The 26,434-nt window shown below is 37.9% G+C and overlaps 1 protein-coding gene across 2 annotated transcripts in view; it reads left to right on the top strand.

The window, feature by feature from the left end:
• Nucleotides 1-26,434, top strand: part of STXBP5L (syntaxin binding protein 5L) — a 195,663-nt gene that overhangs the window by 140,436 nt on the left and 28,793 nt on the right. Inside the window, exons 18-20 of one of the 2 annotated variants that reach the window (XM_062571688.1) lie at nucleotides 1,664-1,815; nucleotides 6,485-6,556; nucleotides 13,043-13,108. In XM_062571688.1, the coding sequence (XP_062427672.1) occupies nucleotides 1,664-1,815; nucleotides 6,485-6,556; nucleotides 13,043-13,108 (290 nt within the window). The remainder of the gene's footprint in view (nucleotides 1-1,663; nucleotides 1,816-6,484; nucleotides 6,557-13,042; nucleotides 13,109-26,434) is intronic. The other variant, XM_062571698.1, reaches the window with a different exon arrangement.

Below are 26,434 nucleotides of genomic sequence, written 5' to 3'. Positions count from 1 at the left end.
CAAATAAGAAAAATCCTTATTTTCACCCTTTTCCTTTTCTATTTGCTACATGGACCCCTCATTTGCATGATGGAAGCAGGAGAAAATGTGCAACAAAGGAACATATTTCATCTATCATAGTTCCCTTTCCATCTCATTACTTCTCTTCATACTGCTTTTCTACATACAAATTAATGCATCTCTTTAAACGTATTTTGAAGCTATATTGAGAAGAGTCAGATGGGGGTGAATGCACAGCTCAGTTTTAGAGTACCCAAATACCTTGCAGTACTTTGAACTGACAACTTTCATCAATTTTTATGTAAAATCATGGAACTTGATCAAGAATGATTCCTAATCTGATTGACCTTGGTTTGGGACTCTGAGTTTCCTGGTGGCTGTACCTCTGATCCTTTCTATCTGCGAGTTAAAGCTGTAGTCTGACAGAAAAGGAAAGACTTGCATAGAATAATTATCAGTTCCTGCTTAAATGGAGTCTCCAGCAATGCAGAGCCAGGAGTTTGGCACATAGATTCTTTGGATAGCCATAGTTCTCTGTGAATTTATTTGCCATTATTTAAATTACACAGAAATAAGTCAATTTTTTTTCTATTTTAATACTAAATCTTAAATAGGCTCAATGTGTTACTGAGAGTATGGAACAAAAATATTATCTGCTGAGATAGACTGGGTTTTGTGTGCTAGGGTTAACTTCAGGCTTTTTCCTAGTTCCTACACAGAGACATAGTTAGTATCTTTTTTTTTTCTTGTTGTTCCTTTTCCCTTTTTTATTCTTTTTCCTTAGCTAGATCCATGCTTTGTCTCCCCCCTTACCTCTACACCTTCCAAGCTATGAAAAAAACAGGGACATAAAGCATCTTTTGTGAGAGAGGAGGGGAAAGTTCTGCTGGTCAACACAAATTCTTCCCCCTTTCTGAAATTAGTGTCAGCAGGAAATTGGTAGAATGCAATAAAGCAGAAGCAGGGGCCGAATACTTCTAAAGGGAATGACTAAACAGCAAAGGAAAGAAATGTTCCCACCTCCTTTTCCTTAGACTGAGATTGCCTTCCAGATCTTAGGTAATCTCATAGCAGTTGGGAGATCTTGCCCATGTTTCTAACCACCATCAAAATGCCTGCTGTGGAAATGTTTCAGAGGGTTACAGACTGATTTAGCAGAAATCTGTAATGTAGCTGAAATGGTGGACTTGGAAAGAAGTTTTATAAATATCCTTCAGATCTGGGTATTCTACAACACAGCTTAACATATTCCATTTATAATTTATAATTAGCTAAATGTTTTTATGCATTATTTATATTTATGTATTAATCGCTGTATTTTATATTTATATATAACTATTTAGTCTAAACTTAGTCTTAATTTATATTACAGTATTTACATCATTATTAGAATGATACTTTTCAGTAAAGCAACATTTGGATATTATTGTAATATATGTAGCACAGAATGTTAATTAAAGTGGACAGTCTGCTTTTTGGAATGTCAGTTATTCTGTTTCAGGATACAAGCTTACAAATCCATAATAATAAATTATAAAAATTATAAAATCCAAACTTTGAGAAGAGGTTTTTTTAGAAAGCTTTTTTTGTACAATGTAGAATAATTATTGTTTGTACTATTTAATTTCATATTAATACCTTTGAGGAACATTTCTGTTCTCAGAGTGGCATTTGGAAACTGCAACGGTTTGGCTGTAGTGGACTTCATGCAGAAGACAGTACTGCTGAGCATGGGAACCCTTGACCTATATGGATCAAATGATCCTTACCAGCGTCAACCCCGTTCTCCTCGCAAAAGCAAGCAGTTTGCTGCAGGTAGGAGATAAAATATGGTGGTTATGAGCCTGATATGTTCTTTGTTTTTTTGCCTGTGGCTTCTTATAGTGCTTTTGAAATGCATGACTATCTGCCAGCCAATGGAATTTCTGTAACTTGATGAAAGAAAGCTGACATGCTTTCAATACTGACACTTTCTCAAAACCAGAATGTTTTACAAAGTTTATGCTTTTGGGATGGAGGTCAGCAAGTAATCCCCTTAGCTGAGTCTCTAAGAAATTGGAATGAGTAAAGCAGTGAATTGTTCTGACAGTCTCTGACTCTGATGGTCACCTGACTTGTATGCAGTTTTCTTCTAGGTTTCACAAAGTTCAGCCCAATAGGTAAGACTTCAGTTTAAAGTTAATTGTATCTGCTGCCAAGAGCTATTTATTCGTATTTGAACAAACAGATGTATTCAAAGGATAACGTAATACCTGAGAAAGATGTTATTTAGATAGGAAAAGCAGCTCAAATTAGCCATTTTGTTAGCGAAGTAAAACTCGATATAAACTTACTAAATCCAGCTGTACCACTATTTAAAATATGACACTAAGAGGAGCGTATTTTATCTTCCTGACTATTATGATGCACTGCATGTTAGAAGTATCAGTCCATTAGCACAGATAAATTTTGGCATAATTTTTTATTAATCTTAAAAAAATGACTTTTGTGAGGAAAAAGTCAGAAAGTCTTACATGTTTTAAGTCTTTTTGGTTTGCATAGAATCATAGAATCATAGAATCAGTAAGGTTGGAAGGGACCTCTGGAGATCATCTAGTCCAACGTCCCTGCTCAGCAGGGTCACCTAGAGCATGGTAGACAGGGTTGCATCCAGGCGGGCTTTGAAGATCTCCAGAGAAGGAGACTCCACAACCTCTCTGGGCAACCTGTGCCAGTGCTCTGTCACTCTCACAGTGAAGAAATTCCTCCTCTCATTCAGGCGGAACTTCCTGTGCTTCGATTTCTGCCCATCGCCTCTTGTCCTGTCACATGGGACAACTGAAAAGAGTTTGTCCCCATCTCCATGACACCCTCCCTTCAGGTACTTATACACATTGATAAGATCCCCCCTCAGTCTTCTCTTCCCCAGGCTAAACAGGCCCAGCTCTCACAGCCATTCCTCGTAGGGCAGATGCTCCAGCCCTCTGACCATCTTCGTAGCCCTACGCTGGACTCTCTCCAGTAGCTCCATGTGTGTCTTGTAGTGGGGAGCCCAGAACTGGACACAGTACTCGAGATGAGGCCTCACCAGGGCTGAGCAGAGGGGCAGGATCACCTCCCCTGCCAGCAACACTCTTCCTAATGCACCCCAGGATACCATTGGCCTTCCTGGCCACAAGGCCATGGTCAACTTGGCATCCACCAGCACTTCCAGGTCCTTCTCTGCAGAGCTTCTCTCCAGAAGGTCAGCCCCCAGCCTGTACTGGTGCCTAGGGTTATTTTTCCCTAGGTGCAGGACCCCGCACTTGCCCTTGTTGAACCTCATGAAGTTCCTCTCCACCCAGCTCTCCAGCCTTTCCAGGTCTCTCTGAATGGCAGCACAGCCCTCAGGTGTATCAGCCACTCCTCCCAGCTTGGTATCATCAGCAAACTTGCTGAGGAGGCACTCAGTCCCCTCATCCGTGTCATTGATGCACAAGTTGAAAAGGATGGGATCCAGTACTGAGCCCTGGGGGATGCCACTAGCCACAGGCCTCCAACTAGGCTCCGTGCCTCTGATGACGATCCTCTGAGCTCTGCCTTTCAGCCAGTTCTCAAGCCACCTCACTGTCCACTCTTCTAACCCACACTTCCTGAGCTTACCTAGGAGGATGTTATGGGAGACAGTGTCGAAAGCCTTGCTGAAGTCAAGGTACACAACGTCCACTGCCCTCCCCTCATCTCCCCAGCCAGTCATTCCATCACAGAAGGCTATCAGATTGGTGAAGCAGGATTTCCCCTTTGTGAATCCATGCTGGGTACTCCTGATCACCTTCTTTTCCTCCACATGTCTGGAGATGACATCCAGAAGGAGCTGTTCCATCACCTTTCCAGGGGTGGAGGTGAGGCTGACCAGCCTATAGTTTCCTGGGTCCTCCTTCTTGCTCTTCTTGAAGACTGGAGTGACATTGGCGTTCTTCCAGTCCTCAGGCACCTCTCCGGTTCTCCAGGGCCTGGCAACAACATCCACTAGCTCCCTCAGTACCCGTGAGTGCATCCCATCTGGGCCCATGGATTTATGGATGTCTAGCCTGCCCAGAAGATCTGTAATCCTATCCTCCTCAACCAAAGGAAAGTCTTCCTTTCTCCAGACTCTCTCCCTCACATCCAGGCTACAGGATTCCTGAGGGTTGCCCTTAGCAGTGAAGACTGAAGCAAAGAAGGCATTCAGTAATTCTGCCTTCTCTGTATCCCTTGTCACCAGGCCCCCTGCCCCATTCAGTAGCGTGCCCACATTTTCCCTAGTTCTCCTCTTCCTGCTGATGTATTTGAAGAAGCCCTTCCTATTGTCCTTGACATCCCTTGCAAGACTCAATTCCAACATGGCCTTAGCCTCCCTCGACGCATCTCTACATACTCTGGCTGCATTCCTATACTTCTCCGAAGTAGCCTGTCCCCTCTTTCACATTCTGTGTATTTTCTTCTTCTGTCTGAATTTGGCCAAGAGTTCCTTGCTCACCCATGCAGGTCTCCTGCCCCTTTTGTTGCACTTCTTACTTCTTGGGATGCACTGCTCTTGAGCTTGGAGGAAGTGATGTTTGAATGCTAGCCAGCTCTCCTGGACCTCCCTTCTTCTAGGGCCTTAACCCATGAGATTCCTCCAAGTAGGTCCCTGAAGAGCCCGAAGTCCGCTCTCCTGAAGTCCAGGGTTGCAATCCTGTTTGTTGCCTTACTTCTTTCCTGCAGGATCCTGAACTCCACCATCTCATGGTCACTGCAGCCAAGGCTGCCCCCAACCTTCACATCTCTAACCAGTCCGTCTCTGTTGGTAAGGACAAGGTCCAGCAGGACACCCTTCTTCGTAGGCTCCTCCACCACTTGTGACAAGAAGTTATCATCAATGCATTGCAGGAGCCTGCTGGACCACCTGTGCCTTGGTGTGTAGTCCTTGCAGCAGATGTCAGGGTAGTTGAAGTCCCCCATGAGAACCAGGGCCTGTGATCGTGGGGCTACCTCCAGCTGTCTATAGAAGGCCTCATCAACTTTCTCTTCCTGGTCAGGCAGCCTGTAGTAGACACCCACAACAGTGTCCCCCATGCTAGCCTGCCCTTTGATCTTTACCCATAAGCTCTCAACCGCCTCCTCCTCCTCCCCGCCTAGGCAGAACTTGATGCATTCCAGTTGCAACTCCACCACCTCGCCTTCCTGGCCTGTCTCTCCTTAAAAGCACATAGCCATCCATGGCAGCATTCCAGTCATGTGAGCTATCCCACTATGTCTCTGTGACTGCAATGAGATCATGGCCCTGCAATCACACACAGATCTCCAGTTCCTCCTGTTTGATCCCCATGCTGCGTGCATTGGTGTACATGCATTTCAAAGAGGTGGTCATGCCTGCAGGTTTCCCAGGAAAGGTGTAAGGGGGTCGCCCATAGCCATGTCCCAAACCCACATCCCCAGCTGCAAGCACCTGTTGGAGGCCCCCCAACCCAACTTGTGTTTTCTTGTCTACCCTGTCTGTATGACACCCCCCCTCCCCTTCCACCTAGTTTAAAGCCCTCTTCACTAGACTGGCCAACCTGTTTGCATATTTCATAGTAAATTGAGTCGGACATAATGGTGAAATGTTATTTATACAGTTCCAAAGTTTTAAAATTAGATTTTAGAATGTGTTTGAAAATATTCAGTGTTTTAAATCTATCCAAAAAATTATAAAAGCAGCAGATTATAGTGGTTCTGTGACATCAGCGTGTTCATCAGCAGGCCCTGCGCTAAATCATCAAATACTGTTTCTCCATAGAGTAAATGGAAACTGTTTTCATTAGAAATAAGGTGGTACGCCAAAGAAAAGTAAAACTTAGAGAATAAAATGCAATTCTTCAGGCTTGCTTCTATTCCTGAAAGACCATTTATCTCACTTTATAGTCATTTAATCATAGCAAGGTTAATTCTCCTCTGTGCTAGGTGTTAAATTTGGCAGAGCTGAGGAGAGAAGCGATGAGAAGCTTTAAGCCACATTTAACTTCTCTGTCTGGACTGGCCAGACTCATAGCAGCTCCCAGCATAACTTGAGCAGCCACAGGCAGTATGCTGCCGAGCCCTGTACAAAAGGTGAAGGCTGACTGACGTGGAAACAGCTGTATCAGCATTGCATCACACAGGATTGCTCTCTGTCAGAGACATTCTTGGGCAGTCCTTTAAGGCAATGTTCCAGCTATGCAGTGCTGCTAGACTGGAGCTCATTGGCAAAAAAAGCACTATTAAGAGTACCTATTTTGAGATTGCTAGAGAAATTATGCATCTGAAATAAAAGCTCAGCTGCTTCCTTACCATCCATCCCACATCCTTTACTTTTTCGATTATTTTTCTTGTTATATCTTTTAATCTGAAGGTAAGCATCTGCTGAAATTTCTTCACCTTGGCTGTTCTGTATGCTAGTTATGATATCACTTCCTTTCACTTTAGACTGTTTTTTCTCTCTTTCCTCTGCCTGCTGCTGATGCTGGTGTACTGGCATGTTCCAAAGACAACTTTTGCATGCGTGGCCTGTCTAACTTTTATCCAGATTTAACGAAACGGATCCGTACTTCCTATCAGAGTAAGTTCTATAAAGGTTAGGCAAATAGCTTTATCACAGTCAGAATATGCCTGACTTAAAACATGTGTTTGTGCTTTGTAATGTGTTTTTAAACACATTCAGCATGCATGCAAATTTATTACATCTTGTAATGTCAAATTGTGCTTCGTTTTGACAATTTTCTATATTATACAGCTATTTCAGATCCATTTTCTTCTTATGTCCATTGATTTACTTGAGGCAGGTTGGGCCTTACAATGATTTTTCAATAATGTTAAGTTATTGATGACAGTATCTTCCATTGTTTTTGTATGTATTTCAGCGTTCATCTACTTATATGAAGCATTTCTTGCTTTGCAATGGCACTGCCTGGTTGTAGTTATAAATTAATTCTTCCTTATTTTCAGAAGAGCAATGTGGTTTAAATGAGTAAGCATTGGACTGGGTACTGTGAAATTTTAAATTTTAATCTTGAGTGTTTGGCTTTAGGGAACCATCCAATGGCTCTGATCTTCAACAGAGAATGTGAAGTGGGTAAAAAAAATGCATCAGTGTTATGAAAAATAATGCTTTTAATATTTTTAAATTGTTAAGTTATAGACTGATATGAAATTTAAATATTAGTATTCATCACTGCAGAATGTGGTGAACAAAGTTGTAATTAATTTTGCTAAAATGACTGTTCAACAGATGAGCTGTATGTATCTTAATTAACTGCAATGCTTATATGTAATTAGGTCTCCAGGATGCCTCCTATTCATCTGTTTTTAAAGTAATTTTGCCAGAACAATTGGATAGGCAGTTTTAAATTAAATATTCAGTGTAAGCAAGATAGAATGGGGTGGTGGTTATTTCATGATTTCACATAAATATGGAGTCATATGTCAATTAAAATACAATTGTATACTCACACTAGAAATTCTATTTCCTTTCTGTACACTGATTGCTCAGCAACTTATTTCTGTGATTTTATTTCATAGTACTTAATAAAAGATGGACTGTTTATTTAAAAGACTAGGCCAGTTATGCATTTAGCAGGTGTGTAAAACATTGGTTTATAATGTCTTAACCTTTATTAATCAGGTCTTGCTAGTTTTATTTCAAGTCTGTAAGAGAGAACCTGAATGACAGACTGCAGTGATAGGTTTGGGATTTTTTTCCCCGAAAATAAAGTTAATAAATTCTAAGACCAGGAAAGACCAACATGATCATCCAAACTGACAGACAAGGACCATGAGTTTTTTGCAGCTACAAATGCAGTATCTGGTTATTATCTATAATTCCAAAATCAGGAAAGTCCCCAAAATCTTTCTGGATATGTCCTAACTGAAGTATATGAGTTTGACTCCTTCGCTGGGTCATTAGAAGCTTTATTCTTTTCCTCAGGAATTCTTCTGTTGTTGTTTTTGCCGGTCATTACTTATATAGGTGTATGTACTGCACAAATATAATGATAGTCCCTGACCTAAAATTCCTTATGATATAAAAGACACACCTAACAATAAGACAAAGAACAGGGCAAAAATATTATTTCATAATAGAATGTAAAATAACTTAACTAGTAAGCAGTAACTATGCCAAGTCTCCATTTGCTAAATCATCCTCAGGTTATGCTTTGCTGTATATTTTATACCAATTTTAAGGGGAGGAGGGATTGAGGATGGATTTACAGACTTTGAATAGGCATTTATCCTCTCTTAAAAGGGATGGTGATGGGAAAAGAAATTTTGGGGGTGGAAAATTGTGCAGTAGAAGTTGGTATTATCAAGGCAAAAACAGGAATCAATCGTGATAACATAAGCATGAATATGAAATATTGAGGGTTATTTTAATAAAAATGGAAAGACATGTTGGAAGTTGAATCAGTTAGAGTAATGAACCAAGAAGATAATCTTGCCAGGATCAGCCTGAGAGAATCAGATTTACAGGTATTAAAGACAAAAATAATATCATCAATGAGCCAAATACTTAGAGTTTCATCAGTCATATTTTGGAGATGACTGTAGCAAGAAAAGAAGATAGTTTTATATCCAGCCTGAATCTGAGAGTCAAAGAAGTGTGATGTTCCATGGAGGAAACCAGTGTCACAGATTTAAGTATAAGGGAAGACAGTGGTGCTGTTTACTGTGATAAGATAGTGAAGAGTGAGCAGGTTTCTGCAGGAGGAACTGGAGTTCATCTTGGCCATGATAAGTTGATGTCTGAACACTTGTCAGTAAATTTTAGGAGGAGAAGAATACCACTATGACTTTGATGAAAGGAATCCAAGTTATAGATTTGTGTTCATGAATTATTAGGCTAACAAAGATATTTATCACCCTGTTTGTAGGTGAGAAGCTCTTTGAATATTGGGATAGAGAGGTAAGGAAAGAGCCAGGGTTTCAGTCTGGGGTGTCTTGCAGCTGAAGAAGGAGAGAAAAAAAACATCAAATAGGAATAAGAAGCAGTATCTTGGAGAAAGTAGGTTTTCCAAAGGGAAGACATGATCAATAATGTCAAGGACATCTGATATGCAAAGCACAGTAGTAGAATAATTTGAAATTTGGCAAATAAATCTATAGAGAGCTTGATAAGAGCAAGATATACATGTGCAAACCAGATTGGAAAGAGTCTGGAATAGAATTCGACATTAACATTCAGACAGCACATTCTGTGGTTTGTGAAGTGAAAATAGGAAGGGAGAAGCAAGAAGAAGGAAAGGAATTTGAAGGAGAAATGAACTCAACTCTGACCATAAAATGAAAGAGACCGGAATGTCTATTTTAGGACCATTAGATCCTGTCAGGGAAAGTAATCTCAGGACAGTAAGAGGCTAAAATGAAGGGTAGGTGGAAAGCCAGAGCTAGCTTTCTGCTGTTGATGACCCGTTCTATTTGTTGTAACAACAGCTGGCAGCCGCCTTCTTTTGTAGCAAGACTATGTACCAAGACAAGTAAAATCTTTGTGAAGTAGTGCAGAATTGTTTTGTTTTGTTTCAACTGAAATCAAGTTTTACGTGTTATTATGTCAGTTATACTCTGAAGTATTAAAGCAAGTACATTTACCACATCTAGAGACAGTATTGGCAGCAGAAGATAAAAATAGCAACTTGAAAAAGAAAGTCAGTTTTTTACTAGGAATTCATACTATCTGTCGACAAAAAAAGAAAATGATTAGTCTTTATGAAGCATCCAAAAAGTCAGCAAGTTAAGAGGGTGTTGATTTATTGGAAACTAGTTTTCAGAATCCAGACTTTTCACTGAGAAGTCTTGATTCCTCCTTCAGACATGCCAGTTGAGAGGATGTAAGCAAAAGTATCTTAGCTGTGAAAGAAGCAGACAGAAAACTGTATGTTATCAGTCCTTATAGATCAGTAATTGCTTATAAATATCGTAAGTATCCATAAAACAGTAAGTAAACCCATTATTATCCTAATCCATTTTCTCCACACTGAAGTACCATACTATGTTTGATTTATGTTTAAGTATAGTGCATACTTCAGAAACTATAGCTAGCTGAGAATATGGCTATTCACTTAAAACCTAGCCTACAGTATCTTCTAATCTGTTGCCATGTATCATTTAAAGTGTTAAAGATGTGACAGCATTGGGTGCTTTTAGCAAATGATCAGTCCAAATAATGTAATCATAGACTGAAATTTTAAGTGTTGAATTTACAGAAGTGGTTACTCCCAGTTATACAGTACATTTTTGGTTCTTTGATAAAGGGAAAATGGTAATCACAATAAACTTCAAAAAGTGTCCATGGGATATGTCTTTAAAACTGCCACATATGCAATATTTTCACATTGTGTGATGTTCATATGTTTATAATTTGTTCAAATCAAAGCCAGTTTCATTCTAATGTCAGTGCATACCTTTTCTCACAGGTGACTGTTTTTGTGGTTGCACAAATTGGGCCTACAGGATTTGAAAATGAAAATTGAAAGTATTTTTCTAGTGTAACTTCAGTAGCTGTTGTAGTCTCTCAGAGAGTCAAAGAAAACTGAACTGCATGGAAATAATTGCATATGAGGAATTATTTAAAAGATTCCTTAAGAAAATACTGTAGAAAATAAGCAGTAGTACAAAAAGATTGAGAGCCTGCTTTCTTAACTCATAAGAGAAACAAAAGATAAACTTTACTGAAATCAAAGGTGGCACATCAAAAGTTGATAAAAGGTATGTTTGTTCCTTTCAGTGAATTATTTTGATTGCACAAGTATTGTCACAGAACATCTTGGGGGCTGAAAATTTAGTAAGATTAGAGACGACTTCGGATATTCGGATGAGTGATGATAGGAACTGGTTATAATAATAATAATAATAATTTGATTAAAAGAAAGACTTGTGGCAGTGGAAATTCTGGAAGTGTCAGTGCATAAGCAAATCTAAGTATCTAAGATTAAGATAATGCCTTTGTGCAGGGCAGATTGAACCACTTTTCTTTAATGTGGTGATTTATTGCACTTTTTTTTAAAGAATCTGTTGGTGGGGACCATTAGTGGCTTGACAAGTCTAAGTTAGTAGAGAAGTTCACATATTCACTATTTTAAGATATCATACCATGAAATGTATGTTAAGAGTAGTAAGTTGTAAAACTGTATTCTCACTGTGGTTGCTCCTGGTTTTTCAGAACAGTGGTGTGATTTGGTGTATTTCCTTCATAGTTCACAGCAGCATAATTTACATTGCGTGGTGATAGTGTTTCAGTGAGCTCACAAAAAAGAAATTATATTTAGAAGAAAAATCTGACCTGGGATTTGACATTAGAACTGTCACCAGTGCTAACTCTACACAATATAGAAAATGTTCATTAATCACAACATTGCAACTGTAATATTACAATTTTAATAACTTAATACACTTTGGAAAAGAAACAGAATTTAGTATTTCTTTTTATTTGTCCAAAGCCTCTGATGCTATACATTTGTGTCAAATTCACGCTGAAAGCTGTGCAACCGAAGATCAAGTATGTCCCAAATCTGCAGATTGAAATGGTATATGGAGAGTCCTTAGAATCAGGTAGAATTCAGATTTGCAGTTAGAAAGCTGCATGTAGAGATGTTCCTGGAGTGGATGCAGTGCATGAGTTCTGTCATAACTCCAAAAGTGGTTGCACTCAGAACTGATTGGAATATAAAACTCTCTTTAAGATTTTAAGTTGAATCAAAGCAAGATTCAAAGAAATTTTTCAAAATGAGAAAAAAGCCTTTGTTTGTTAACATTAATATCCAGATTGTGATCTTTTATGATGTAAAAGTCAAGAACAAATGTGCCCTTACTGCTTACTTAACAAGCCACATCTGTACTGCTGTTTTGCCAAAGTTCTCTCACAATTGTCCCCATATTTTAGAGCAGTTCAAAATTACACTGCAATAAAAATGTCAACACCTACGTCAAGGTTCCACTATTTTTAGTACCAAGAGACCAGCACTGGTGACTGAGAGGTACCAGAAAATATTTTTTAACACAGAGTCTAGACAAATTTTAGAGGCCAGGGTCTCAGAGGTGGACAGTCTAGAAGCCATAGAAGTTAAAATATATGTCACATTGCAAGAGACATGGTGCCAGATATAAATATATTGAGAAGTCCTAATAAGATACTTGATTTCAAGAGTATCTCAATTTATTCTCTGTGTATGTGTGTGTGTGGACACACTGTCAGTATTGCAGTATGCACATCACAGGACTGTGGGCTGATATTCACTAGGCTACACAAACAGTTAGCCTATAGTAAAGGATAACTTGAGCTCAGGTTTCCTCTCCCTTGCATGCCAAAGGGCATGTTTCACAATGTACATGCAATCTATACCAAAGGTAACCTTGGTTTGGTAACAGACAAAAACTTAAGCTTTTCAGGCAGTGTAAACATTGCTTGTTGTCATCTTCCATGGTAGACTGCTGCAGATGAACTCTTCACACACATTAGTAAATAATATATATAGTGTCTTACCCAAGATACTGTTTGTTATATTCAGGTAGCATTATCATAATGTCTGCTCTTTAAAATGAGCTACCTTGTGTGAATTCATACAAAAGATCCAAATACTACGCAGTAGAAGTAATTTTTGTATTTACTTTCTTCTTTCACCAGAACTGTCTTTTTCTTCTGTTTTATGGTTTCCTTCCTGCATTCTGCAGTAGTCGGAAGCATACAGAATTGTTTCCATATCAGTCTAACAGGGATGAATGAGTTTCATTTGATGCATATCACAGACATTTAAATTTTAAGCTGTATTTACTTGTTTTCACTTATTAGGTACAGTCAGTCTTTGTCTTCCCAGAGGCATTCAGAAAGCAAATCTTAATTAATAACACCTCTTATTTAAGAGGTGTGATTTTAAACCAGATTTAAATTTCTGTAGTGGCAGCCTGATAACTGCAGTTATTCTGAAATAGATATTTCCTTACCTTTCACACCATTCCTTTCTCCAATTTGACTTTGAACTGTAGAATGCCACCAACCACAGAAGTTGAAGCATGCCCTGTTAAATTGTAACTTAACTTTTTAACTCCATTTTTTCAGGCCTGACTGAACTCAGTGACAGTCCAGTTTCCCTGGAGCTAGAACGTTGCAAGTCTCCCACTTCAGGTAAAGGTGATTGGCATCTCTTCCTGCAGTCTGTATAAGCAATTCATGTCATGCATCACTGTGTTTCGTTAATCCCTAAGAAGTGAAATGCACAGTCACAATTCCAAAAGGAAGAATACTTTGGCAAAGTGCTTGCTGTGTAGCAGAATATAACACTAAGTCTGCACATTTAAAGGAAAGTTAAATGTATATGGTGCCTCTTCAGGTGAAGAGTATGAAAGCATTTGAACAGACAACACCTTAGAGGTATATTCCTGTATTTCAAATGGATTCAGGATTTTTCTTAGGAGCTTATTTCCCTGTTTTCTTAAAAGACTTCTTGACTTTTTTTCTAATAAAGCATCCCGATAATTGTATATATGTATTATACGTATGTGCACATACAGAAATTTTTTGATGAAGAACAAATTAGAGAGGGAAAGTTAACCGTGAGAACTCACCAGTGCTTATGTGCTATAATTTGCAGTAGAAACATAACCTCAAATAAAAATATTAGCTAATCAACCACTATGACCCTGCAGTGAAATCCTAGCCTTTAAAAAAGTTGTAAATGTTCTCCATTTTACCCATAGTCCTTCAGAAGGTATAGTTCAGCACTTTCCTAGAGACTTTCTTAAAGTGCCTAGTCTGCATTTATCTCTTTAAGTGAGTTCACTATCTAAAGGATTGTTGATTAGAACTGTTTTCTAGTAATAAGTAGGAAAATAAGCAGCTGTAGCCATTTTCCTTGTGGTATGCGTATCACACTTCCTTTCCTTGTACTTGGGTAAATATTAATAGATACTTTTCCTTTTTTTCTTAATTATGGTAACATAAATTCCCATAAATATGCCATTCAAATCCTCTGTTATTATTTCAGATGTTTTATTTGTTTTTAAAGAGATGCATTCATGGTGAGTGTAGTCTAGCAGTTATTAATTTACAACAGCTGAAACTAATAAAAGCGTTTTCCTGATACATCGAGGACTATAACCAAAATAGCTGTTCTGAAAAAATATGTATTTCCTTATAGTCTTTGCAACCGAGCTTTTGCAGACATGAGAATATCAAAGTAAAATCAACTATAACAATATTGCTTGAACTCCTGTTGAACCAGGAGTTCAAACTCATGTTCTATGTCTCAGAAAATCATGAGTTGGACTTTAAAACAAAACGTTTGATTACTTGGTATGAGTGGACTATTTATTGTGTGTGTCACTGGGGTTCATCTTTTCATTCCTTTCTCCAAAAACAGGCTACAGACTTCTTTTTACTAAAGCTAAGAGTTCACTGGTTTGGCATTATTGTATATGTAGCTTTATAATGATGAATGAAGCCTATAGTACCTGACTTTTTCTGGAGTTCATTTCAATTTTCATTGTGCTACTGTTCAAAAATAGATATTTTAGGTAACTATAAGTTAATTTGCTCCAGAATTTGTTCTGTTTTTATATTTTTGGAGAACATTTGGCAGGGAAGATTTGACAAATGTATAAATGTTTCCTTTTTTAGCCCTTCTATGTTGTTTCCCAAGCTATATTTGGATCTTTAAAATGCGAAATCAGGTGAAATTTTATTGGTAGTAACTATTATTAAGATGAACTGCAGTTCATAATGGACATTACTTTTGTTGTGATTGATATTAATTATTTTTCAAAAGGTAATACAGTTGTCAAAAATGAAATAATTCAGCTTTGAGATACCCTCTCTAATTCTAAACAAAATCCAGACTAAACTTTTGGAGTAACCAATCTCAAAATTGTGATCACCAAGAACTTGGGACTGAAACTAACTTATCATACAGCCTCACAGCTACAACAGTCTTTGTACTGGCTAGCATTTCTCCCTTATGGGAATAAAACTGTTTGATCTGCATACTTATAGGTTCACTGGCCAGGATCCTTCTATTTCTGGTCTTGGTTTTGATCTTTTTAATGCTCATGGCACACAAAGATTCATAATGGAATTGCATTCTGCTCTCTAGATTCCCATGATGCCTGTGTTTGTAAAAACAGCCACCATATATCTCTGCTGAAGATAGGCCAAGACTTTTTCTTTCAGAAATACAGCTAAAACAGGGGGAAAAAATTGTGGAGTCAAGTAATACAAACTGCTGCCCAAGGGCTACATTATCAGCTGATGGCGTTGCAAAGAGGGAAGGAACAGATTTTGACTTGCTATGATTCATTGTGGTTGCCAGACAACGTCAACACTAAGTCTTCACTAGCAGTGAAGCTCATGCCAGTTGCTGACCCTGAGTATGTGCAGTACATACTCCGATAGCAAACTGCTGGAGTACGCCATACTCTTGATGGCCAACTGGTAACTTGCTGGCACCTTCTTCCTTGGAGCCATCAGAATGGAAGCTATTTTGAGCACACTTTTGGTGTATTCAAGTACATATTTCAAGACTCCAGTGTTTTAACCTCTGACTGTGGAGCTACAAAACCAGGCCTAGTTAAGCTTAGTAATTCAGCCTTGATGTTTCTCTCTTTTTATTTTATTTTTTTTCTTTTCCCAAATCAAAATTAGTCATTTGAGTTCTGTCACTGATCTCTCTTGTGGAACCTAGTACTGTGAGTGTTGGAGCACTGAGCAAAAGATGCAGTGCTTTCATAAGAATGAAATTCTTATGCATTCTTAAGAATGCATATGTGCTGGACTATTTTCCAGTTTCAGTACAAATCCAACTTCCTTTATTATACAGTTTTTTAAATTTGTTTCACAGCAGGACTGTCTTTTTAGGTGCTCCTTGTGTAGTATTTAGAAAGGCATGGCTTTGCAAACAACGTAAGTGAAAAATCAGATTCCCAATCTGATCAACTTCAGACTATAACATGTAATTAAACCATCTGATGAAAGCATCTCTAAAATTCACAACATCACACAGCAGGTAGCAGCAAATGAAGAAATTTCAAACTTATTCTCTAAGAATGGTAGGCAGAAGACAGCAATGATCTTTTTTGACTGCTGGTATCTTCTTTCAATTGAATTACCATTTAAATGCAGTACTGGCTTTCCAATAGGAAGACAGGAAATTAATAAAACCATTTGGAAGAGTCTGTTTACTTTCAAATATCTGAGTGGTGGCAGTGTCCCACATATGGTGATATATGGAATAATACTGGTAAAAATTGCAGAAAGAAAATACTTAACTTTTTAAATCGTATTTTATGTGAACAGTGATGCAGTAAGGTGCATAAAATGGTATTTGATTGGATTAAAAAAAATCAGATCATATAAAGAAAAGTTGAGATCAGCATTTTTCAATAGCATCAGAATATCTTACTCAGGGATACCATAGTCTTTGAATGAAGAATGTCAGTTTGCATGTAGTTCATCCTCATAGAAATCATAGTATGATAAGGTTTTGTGATCTGTTTGTCTCTGTTTGTGATTTGGGGCTCAAAAATCAAGACTTTGTATTACATTCACTCCTCAATGGGAGCTGTAGTGCTCAGTAGCTCTTACAAAAATGTATAAGCTCCAAGGCCTTGAATGCCCTCAAAATGTGAATGGTACCACATGCAAATGCAGGATTTAATTTCCATATAATGTATTACAAAATCCAGTAAACTTTACTTTTGTTTTTATCATCTCACCAAAGATAATGTAGTCAGGGGCTTTTAGGAGTACAGGTTTTCAGTTCCTTGATTCTTTGGTTCTATATATGCAGCTTCGTATTGAAGTATGTAGCTTGAGAACACATTGTGAGCACAAAGCATGTATCTTTGAGAAAATTATTTCACTTTGTTGTTAGATTTTCTATAAGATGCAAGGGACATTTTAGATTTCTTACAAAGGCTAGTAGGAAAGAATTTCATTAGTTCATAATTAGGAGAGTGAATTCTCCGATGTGCATTTTAAAATGAAAGTGTGTTTGTATTTGTTCTTGGGGAATCACCTTGTTGTTGGGTACCTGTATCCAAAAGGCATTTAAGACTATAGATTAGAGAAAGCAATGTAAGACTTTTACAGGGGATTTCCTTGAGCTTCTGAGCAGATTCTTAATGAAATGATTTCTAGTTCTTATGCTTATTGTGATTTCCAAGTGCTACTATCTTGATTCATTCCACTGGTTAAATTAGCTAGGACTGGGCTCATGTAAAGCTACCATTTTTTCACATGAAATGTTTTTAAATAGCTTTTTTACGAGAAGAATTTTATGAAATTGATAAGAGTCATTCTTTTTTAACTCTTGCGTTACTGCAAAGTAGCTGAAGAGATTTGATTCTGTATGTTAAATTCTTCTGGTGGAAAGCAAGAAAAAGTAAATTTTCAAATGAGTTTCAAAACATTTTTTGTATATGAAAACGTAGAATATGGTTTCTTTTGAAACTTGGTTATTGATACCACTGCCAGCATAATTATTTCCCCTTGTTTATATTGAACTTAAAACCATGTTTACTAATCAGAAGGCTAATTAATCGTAAAAGAGAGGTTAGCACCTGCATGGAGAACACAGGAGGTATTTTATCGGTTTTCTGGCCCGTGAGAATTTTTCTGATCAGATGAATTAATGTGTTTAATATCTTGAGCAGGGATATGCATATGAGGGAGCAGCAAGGGCTGGCTGCTCCCTAAGGGCTGGGGAGCCATGAGGAAAGCACGATGCTGTGCCAGCAGGCAGGGCCTCCCCAGCGAGGGCTCCATGCTGCAGCACCTGAGCCAGGTAAACATGCCAGGCAAACTCAGGCATGGTAGCCAGGGTCCAGCACAGTCCCGTGATGGCCCATGGGGATGGGCTAAAGCCAGTCTGGTCACCGAGGTCCAAACTGATCAGGCCCGTGGCCAGGCAAGGACAGAGCTACAGTGGGGCTTGAGACTAACTTTGCTGTGGTGTAGCTCAGACAGGGGTCACATGGTCACAGCTTAACTTAAAAGCAGGTCCTATGGGAAGGGGGCAGTCCCCAGCTGCACTGTCCCTACGTTGGCCCTGAGTGCTGGTAGCCAGATCAGCAGGACCTTGCAGTGTGCATGAAGAGGCCCTAATTGTCCAACTGAGTGTTTAAGTATTAGACTCTTGAAGCCATGTTTTAGCAGCTGAATATGAGGCCTGGTATTCCAAAGTGTTTGAAAGCCATTCTATTTGTCTAATAGAAAAATAGTCATATGAAGTCACCTTTCTTTGAATAATACTTAATTCTCTGAGTACACTCCTGTTGTACCAGCTGGAAGGAGCACATCACCGAATGCCATAGCTACAAGCACACATTTGTGTGTTGGTTGTGCCTTGACATTTTCATTGAAGAGCTAACGGGAACCATAGGGTTCTCTGATAGGACATTATCTGGTCAGGAGTTCTGGGTTCTCGTCTTAGCTAGCGGCCCAGCCACGCATGCTGACTCTCTGTGAGTCTCTTTCTTATTCCATCTTTGGAGGTCTTGACTTTAGACATTAAGCTCTTCTGGGTAGGGGCTTTCTTGATATGTGTTTGGACAGTGCCTTGCACTGCGGCCTTGCAGTTTCTGCTCGCTACCTCAAGTACGAACACAAACAAGTAAGGATGATAAATGATTCTGCTATCCTCTTGTGCCTTTATACTCTGCTTCATTATTAAATTAAATTAATTTTCAAAAGCTCTTTCCTAGCAAGATGGATTTACTAAACATGATCCTCCTTTTTAATAAATGTAGAGCTAGTAAAATAGGCATGATTTAGATATTAAAAATAGGTTACATAGCAATATCTGCTTCCTGATCAGTTTATTATTAAACATTAGTTATACCTATAAAAGTGTTATGCATAGTTTTAATCACTTAAAATATGAAAGCAATCAGTTCCATTTTTTCTTTCTACCCTCAGAGCTCTGGTACGTTCCCTCTAAATACAAATGGAAGGGAAATGGAATTCCCTCTAAAAACACCTCCCTCTAAAGAAGAACCTCAAGCTTATGCCCCTGTTTCTCTCCTTTTTTTAAAATCGTTTTTCCTTTTTTTTTCTTTTTTTTTTCTTTTTTTTCCCAGATTGGGATGCCCATACTGTCCCAGTACCTGTAGCATGACTCATGAGCTTTATACACTTCACCCTTTCTTTCTCAGCCTCAGTCACTTCAGCATCCTGAGACAGTGTTAGTTAGATTGCAACCTTCAGTATTGTACACCTGGAGCCATGGGAGCTCACAGATACTGCCCATCTAGGGTCTTTGAGAGGAATGTCTAACAAGAGCCTGCACACAGATAGTTGGGAACTATTTCTGCAATCTTCCAGTTCAGACATATCTCCATGGTATGTAAGCTACAATTTGGTAACAGCTGTGGCATAAAACCTAAGACATGTAATCCTGGTACTACAGAAATACCTGTAACATAGAATTACAAGATGTTAAACCAACACTTTACAAAGCTCAAAACCTCCATGATGAAAGCACTAATAAGGCTCCTTAGTATCAAATGTAGCTAGGTTTTACAGTTCTGAAATATTTTAATCCTAGCCTGAAAGTGTATGATATCTGCACAAATAAATGGAGCATTTTTTAAAGATCGTTCTGAAAATCAGATCACCTTTTCTGTGAGTGCCTCAAATGGATTTAGGAGCCTAATGTTTGTTTTCCTACTTAGTTGATTTTCATTTGTTCGTGTTAGTGATACATATTTTGACTTTGGGTTGCTCTGAGATGATCTCCTCACCTAGTCCTAAAACACACAGTTGTAATGACAGCTATAAAAGAGTTACTGAGGGCTGTGCTGGTTCTTCTGATACTAAAAACTTGCTCAAGAGTGTTAAGGGCTCCCCTACTCTTCTCTCCTCCCCCTCCCCCCAAAAAATACTTCCTAGTGTAGATGTGATTTGATACTTTCCTCTGCCACATTGCAGGTATTGTAGCTTTTGACACTCAGTTCTTCAGTTTCTCTTAGGGGCTCTGTGACTTGAAGCTTTAAGTAACTGTTCTGGGCATCCTTCTGACCTAAATGCTTATTAAATAGCATTTGCAAATGACTTGTTCCTTATTTTATATGTCCCAGTGTTCCTGCCATTGTGATATTTATCAGGTGGGATTTTCTTCAGAAGTGATAAAAGAATTATCTAATACTTCATTGCTCACTTTTATTAATTGAGAGTATGGGTAAGCTATAAAAGCTACAAAATAATGTGGAAAAAATGATGAATGATGGTGACATGAAAGAACCATATTGGAAATGAAGTCTTCTGAATAATTAATAAATGGTTTCTTAAGACTTTTTTTTCTTTCACAAATTCAAGGTCCTTTTGATTGCTGCAAGACATGCTTCATTTCAGGTCTCTGGTGCTCATTGTTTAAAAATGTGCTCGTATAAAACAATGAAAACATTTTGAAGCAAAATCAAAAGCATAGTTTTGTTTTTAATTAGTATGCAACACATAATTAAATTTTCAGGAAATAGAGTGTAATATTTTAATGTCTAGATAACACCACATTTTATTCTGCAGCTGCTATATTTCATTTCTGTGTGATCTGTCTGCTTTTCCACAATATGTACAATAGTATGTTCTGAGTCCATTACCTCTACAATATGGCCTCTCTTTTTCAAATAGTGCTTTGAGATATAATGTCATGAGGACCTGTAATTTTATTGCACCCTCTTATTAACTTGGTTTCTGGGTGTTTAAATATTTGCAATTTGCTGCAAAACCAGCATTTGCAATATTTACTTTAGTATCATTTGCTCTTTCATCATTCCTCTCATCACAAGGTAAGATATTGCCACACATAGCCAAAGCTATGTAATGCACCATCCATTTCTTGAGAGCTGGAGTAGTGTTTTTTCCAGTGCCTCTTTTCTTAGTTACATTTATTTTGCTGAGCAGTAGTACATTAAAATATTTAAACAGTAATTCTACCTTTATACAGTGCTAAAAAAGTGTGCTCACAAACTCTTAATATATTATTAACCAGAAGATGGCATGTTGTTTTCCCTCGCTACTTTTTCTTTCTTTCTTATTAACAACTGCCTTTCTCCTTTTTCTGTTGTTTCAGTTAAAGGATCAAGAAAGTTAAGTCTGCCAACAGATCTTAAGACTGATCTTGGTACGGTAGGCGAAAGCCAACAGCTTTGAACTTCCTTGCATTCATTGGCAAAGCATTTTACCAACTGAATCATGAGATAACACAATAACCATGGAGGCTTTGTCTGAAAAGGCTTTCTAAAAACCACCTATTAACTCATACAGTTCTGTTGGCAGCTCTCAGAATTTTGCTTGTTTAATGCTCATTTATGTCATATAGACACATTTTGCCAACCATCATACACTGGGTGTATAGTATTTTAATATGAAATGGCTCCAGAACTTTGGACATGCTCGAACTATTATAACTGGTTGTCAATGGTGTTTATTTCTGTCTGTAACACCCAATGCATGCACTAGTCCATTTTCTTTACTTGGTTTACAAATTCCATGCCACAGCACTGATAAGACACTTAAACTTGTATATTACATGGTGTCTTTGAACTTCTGAGAAATCAGATCAAAAATCAGTCATTTGTATCTCAGAACTCTTCTTGAGGCTTGCCTCAACCAACTGTTAAGTACATGGATTCTTGTAACTTTTTCTTCAGTTCTTTAATATTTCAGTGGAAATACATAATGAGAGCAGAAATTGACTGCAGAAAACATGAAGTGAAAAATTAAGATGCTGTATAACCTAAAAATGTTTGGGGCAAATCATGCCCTCTTAATTATGCACGCTAAAGGCATCCATCCTGGCATTTGGACTAGATTGTATGGTTCACACAAAAATTTTTATAATTATCTTTAAATATTCTCAGTCCCAAGGAGTCCTTTCTGGTTTGCTCTCATGGGAAGTTTCTCATGTAAGATGACTGAAAAAGCCTTGTGGCCCTGTCTCATTATTCTGAGTGTCTTTCCAGAGATAGAAAATAAAGTTGAATCATATTCTTGCATAATGCATCTGAACTTAATTTCTGTCACTAGGAATCATGTGTGTACAGAACAACATAGCACTAGTCCCCAAGGCAAACATTAGGGGAATAAATATGCTTTCCACATTATAATGATTATAAATGATTGAGCAACTTAGAAAACTGCTGATAACTCCTGGTAAAGACAGTACAGAAATGTTGCAAAATATTTGAGAAATTCAATTCAGTTTATGCAGATTTCAGTGTACAAACTGAATTAGCTGATATAATTTACTCCATCATTAACAATGATATTTGAGAAACTGAATATAGGAATGCACCAGAGAATTTTGGAGTGGAAAATAGTAGTACTGAGATTCCAAAATGGTAAAAGGAGAGAGGCAGGCAGTTGTAGACCTGTAGAAATAATTTTTATCACTAATTGCATGGGGTGCAATTAAAAAGGAAAGTGAATACGTAGAGTATTGAAATAATCATAGAGTAGGATCTTACGCTAAGTCATGTTTTACAGATCAGACTTCTTTTTGTTACTATTATTAAAAAGGATCACCATGAGGAACACACAACGTGAAATACCTTTACATTTCATTAGCACATGTGAAAGTCTTGAATCTTAAGGGAAAAATAGGTTAATTTCTTGATTAATAGACTCTACTGATAGGTATTTAGCAAAGCAAGAAACAAAATATTCTGTCTAGAGGCAGTGAGGGCTTTGCTATGTAATATGGGAATCAAAATTGTGATTTGATTCTGTTTAACATCTTGAGACAGAGAACTTTCAGATCACATATCAGAGAAAAACAGTCTTGCCTACAGCTCATGGTGAGGGTGCTGGATGATATCATAAATATTACCTAAAATATATTGACAAATTGGAGGCAGTTTTATGTCAAAAAAAAAAAAAAAAAGGAATGAGATGCAGGACAAGTATATGCAGGAAAGGTTTACAAGGTTAAACAAATTCAGCTGAAGAGTGTAGAAGACATAATGATCTATTGTAAATGGATGATTTGTAGGGAGGTTCTTGAAGATCCCTCCTTTGGAGGTAGGCAGCCAAGAGGGGAATAAATATGCAGTATCACAACTGCAGATTTGCAGATTAATGATTTGAAAATGATCATGTTTCTACCATTCTTCTAGTTGCCTGTATTCATTATTTTTGAATAATACAGAACAAATTCAATATAAACTAAAAATAAGGGAAGGTCTGTTTCACTGGCCTGTAGAAACTGGTGGAGCTCAGTTATTCCAAAAATTCCTTACAGACTGAGGGATAATACCAAATAGTCACTTAAGCGTTATGTTTGCTGTCACTATTGCAGTTTTGGGGTACTCTGTCCTCATGTATTATCAACACCAGTGAGCCTAGTAGACTGCTAGGGATAACTCACACAACAGCAGCATTCAGTGTGTTAGCTGCTAGTTGTTCATGGCTACTCAACTGCAGAAGCAGGCTTAAAAAGTAACAAATAAAACAAAGGAACTTGTTTTAATTCTGCTTCATGACTGTCAAAAAGGGATGGAAGATTCCTTTTAATTATTCTACCCATTTAAACTGTGCTGAATTGTAGATGGCTTATTTTACAATTAGCTGGAAAAAAGCTTTCTCTCTCCCCTCCCCCAAAGTGAGGAGCTAAATTTAGACTAGAGTTCCTGTACAAGGTTATGAATAATGTCTACATTTCATCTAGTTTTTCATCTAGTTTTACTCCAAAGTGTACCTACCTGGCTACCTTGGTAGAGCTCTTACAGATTATTTATCTGCTACTTGGTTGCTACCTAAGTTTCTATCAATAGTCCTAATATTCAGTGGAAAACAATATTTTCTGGCTTGTATTAAAGATACTCAGGTCTTTGGCAGGGCAGCACCTTCACATGATAAGAAGTTACGCATCCATCTATTGGCATTGGGTAACAAGTTTTCAAAGAGATACATCACCTTCTCTCAGCACTGACTGCAGCTAATTGGGAAATACATTACCATCTGGCAGCTTACAGCTCTGCTCCCTTCTTAGGAGCCGGATCATGTAATGTCCTTGCTTTCACTTTGCTTTGAATTAAAATAATAGAGGCTAAGTAGAGGTTAAATCTATTTCAGGGGAGGTGCTACCAGTACTGACAATTGCTTGAGGAGTAGTTTGCTAGTGTTTAAGGGAGTGACGTGATCCCATGAGTGAAGGCAGCTGGTTTTATCTTGTATAGGATTTTCATGACTTAAAGATACTCTAGGACTCCATTTTGCCTCTTGTATGACTAATAATGAAGCTGATCTCCATGTCTTTTTATTTTCATGTAGTGCTAACTGCTGGGTAACTACTAATACTGAGTAACTGCTAATACTGGGATACTGGGTAACTGATAATTTTTAATTCCCATAAACAGATGGCTTCACTGTATGAATTTATGCTGTCATTTAGACTTTGTTAGCCAAAGAACAAAAGAAAATTCAAATAGAGACAGCCATTGTTTTGTTTCCTCTTGCCAAGTTATGTTCTTCGAAATATTAATGTAATTTCTTATGCTTTCTACAGGCATTTTTAGGCAGTGAATGAATTCTTAGCTCAGCGATTATGTCTCTCATTTTATACAGTAGTGGAAAATTACACAAAGTAACAGTTAACTGAAAGTGAAGTTCAGATTTTTCAAGGATTTGAGAAATTTCTTCTCACACAAAGCTCTCAAAATCTTAATTCTGAAAGTTAACTTCATAAAATGCAATTGTAAGAGAGAATCAAAGGAGGTTTGGTTATGACTGTATTCCATGTTATGCATGTACAAGGTTTGTGGAATCTGTTTGTTTGTTTGTTTTTCTCCAAATATTTATGCATATAATATGATATGTTTTCATATTGCAGTTAGATTATTTCATGCCTTTGTGGTTCTTTGAAGGGAAAGTTTCACTTTCCTGATCACAGAATCACAGAATGGTTGATGTTGGAAGAGACATCTGTAGATCATCTGGTCCAAACTTCTGTTGAAGCATCTAATGGATGCTTCCTTGAGGCACCTAAGCCTACAAAAGAGGACCCACTTGTTGAAAAGTACCTCTTATCTTTATTTTAGGGGTGAGACGTAGCGTAACACAAGTCTTTCTTCACCCTTTCAACATAGTTTAACTTTTGTAATAGCAGACTTTATTAGATTCATGATAGACATTGCTTCCTAGTCACTACTACCTCAGAACAAATGCTGTGCATTCAAGCAGCAAAATTTGAAGCCATTAGTCTCTTTTTGCTTATTGTCACTTCAGACAAACTGATTGATTTTAAGTGGAGAGTTCTCGACTAATTATTATCACCCTGAATCTCTAAGTTTGTTTTCAGCGCTAAAGAGTATCCCTGAAAATTTGGGACTATAAGCATTGCTTTCCCCCTTGGCCTGTCATTTTTAGAAAAAGAACTCAGGCATCCAGCTGTAACAACACTTTTCTTGAACTATTTGACATTATACATTGTAAATTAATATATTTTTTAGTTATGTAAAAGTGATTATAGGCAGTCCAGCATGCTGCTTCTGATTGCTTTTTAGTCTGAATACCAGTCGAACTAAGGAATCATCTGAAGTTTAATTATATTTGGAACCATAGAATAGTTAACGTTGGAAGGAACCTGTGGAGGTCATCTAGCCCATCCGCCTGTTCAAAGAATGTCTAGTTATATCAGATTGCTTAGGGCTGTGGCTGTTCAAGCCTTGAACACCTCCCAGAGCAGAGATTTCATGATCTGTCTGGGCAGGCTATATTTGATCAGTATTTGACCACCCACATTGTAACAAAGTTTTCCCTAATACCTAGTCAGAATTTCCCATGTTCCAGCTGTGTCCTTTGCCTCTAGTCCTACCATTGTGCATCCCTGGGAAGAGTCTGGCTCCATCTTCTTTGTACCCTCTGATCAGGTAGTCACAGACAACCCTCAGGTCTCCCTTGAGACTTCTCTTCTTAAGGCTGGAAAAACAAGCAGTTGTGTCAGCCTCTCCTTGTACATCCTGTGTGGCTTGCCGTCTTGGAGGACCTCTGCTGAATTCACTCATGTATCTCAATATCTTGTAAGAAGGATCCCAAACTGGGCACTGCTTCGGAGGCAGTCTCACACGTGTCAGACGAAAGGGAAAGATTCTTACCTTGGCATGATGGCTTTGCTCCTGCTGGCTACGCTCTTGCTAGTACGGTCAAGGATGCAGTTGGCTTTCCTTGCCACAAGTTTGATCGCTGTTGATCACTACTGGGATGGAAAACACTCTGAACTGGGTGAATAGTTTTAATTTTTAGGAAAAAAGGGGTTTTACATGTTTCTCTACCATTTCACATTTTCAGTTTTGGATTTTGATAGTCTGGTACCTAGGACTTATACATAAAAATGTCTCTTTTGTATGCTAAATGTCAGCTGTACAACATCAGTTTCCTCCTAAATTAGAGAATGTTAGCTGTCCAACATTAAAAAAAAAAAAAAAAAAAAAAAAAAAAAAAAAAAAAAAGCTGTATTAATTG

This window comes from Rhea pennata, chromosome 1 (genome assembly GCF_028389875.1).
Source record: "Rhea pennata isolate bPtePen1 chromosome 1, bPtePen1.pri, whole genome shotgun sequence".
In the NCBI taxonomy this organism is placed as follows: Eukaryota; Metazoa; Chordata; class Aves; order Rheiformes; family Rheidae; genus Rhea; species Rhea pennata.
Note: the sequence above shows the minus strand (reverse complement) of the source record. Positions and strands in the feature narration are given on the sequence as shown.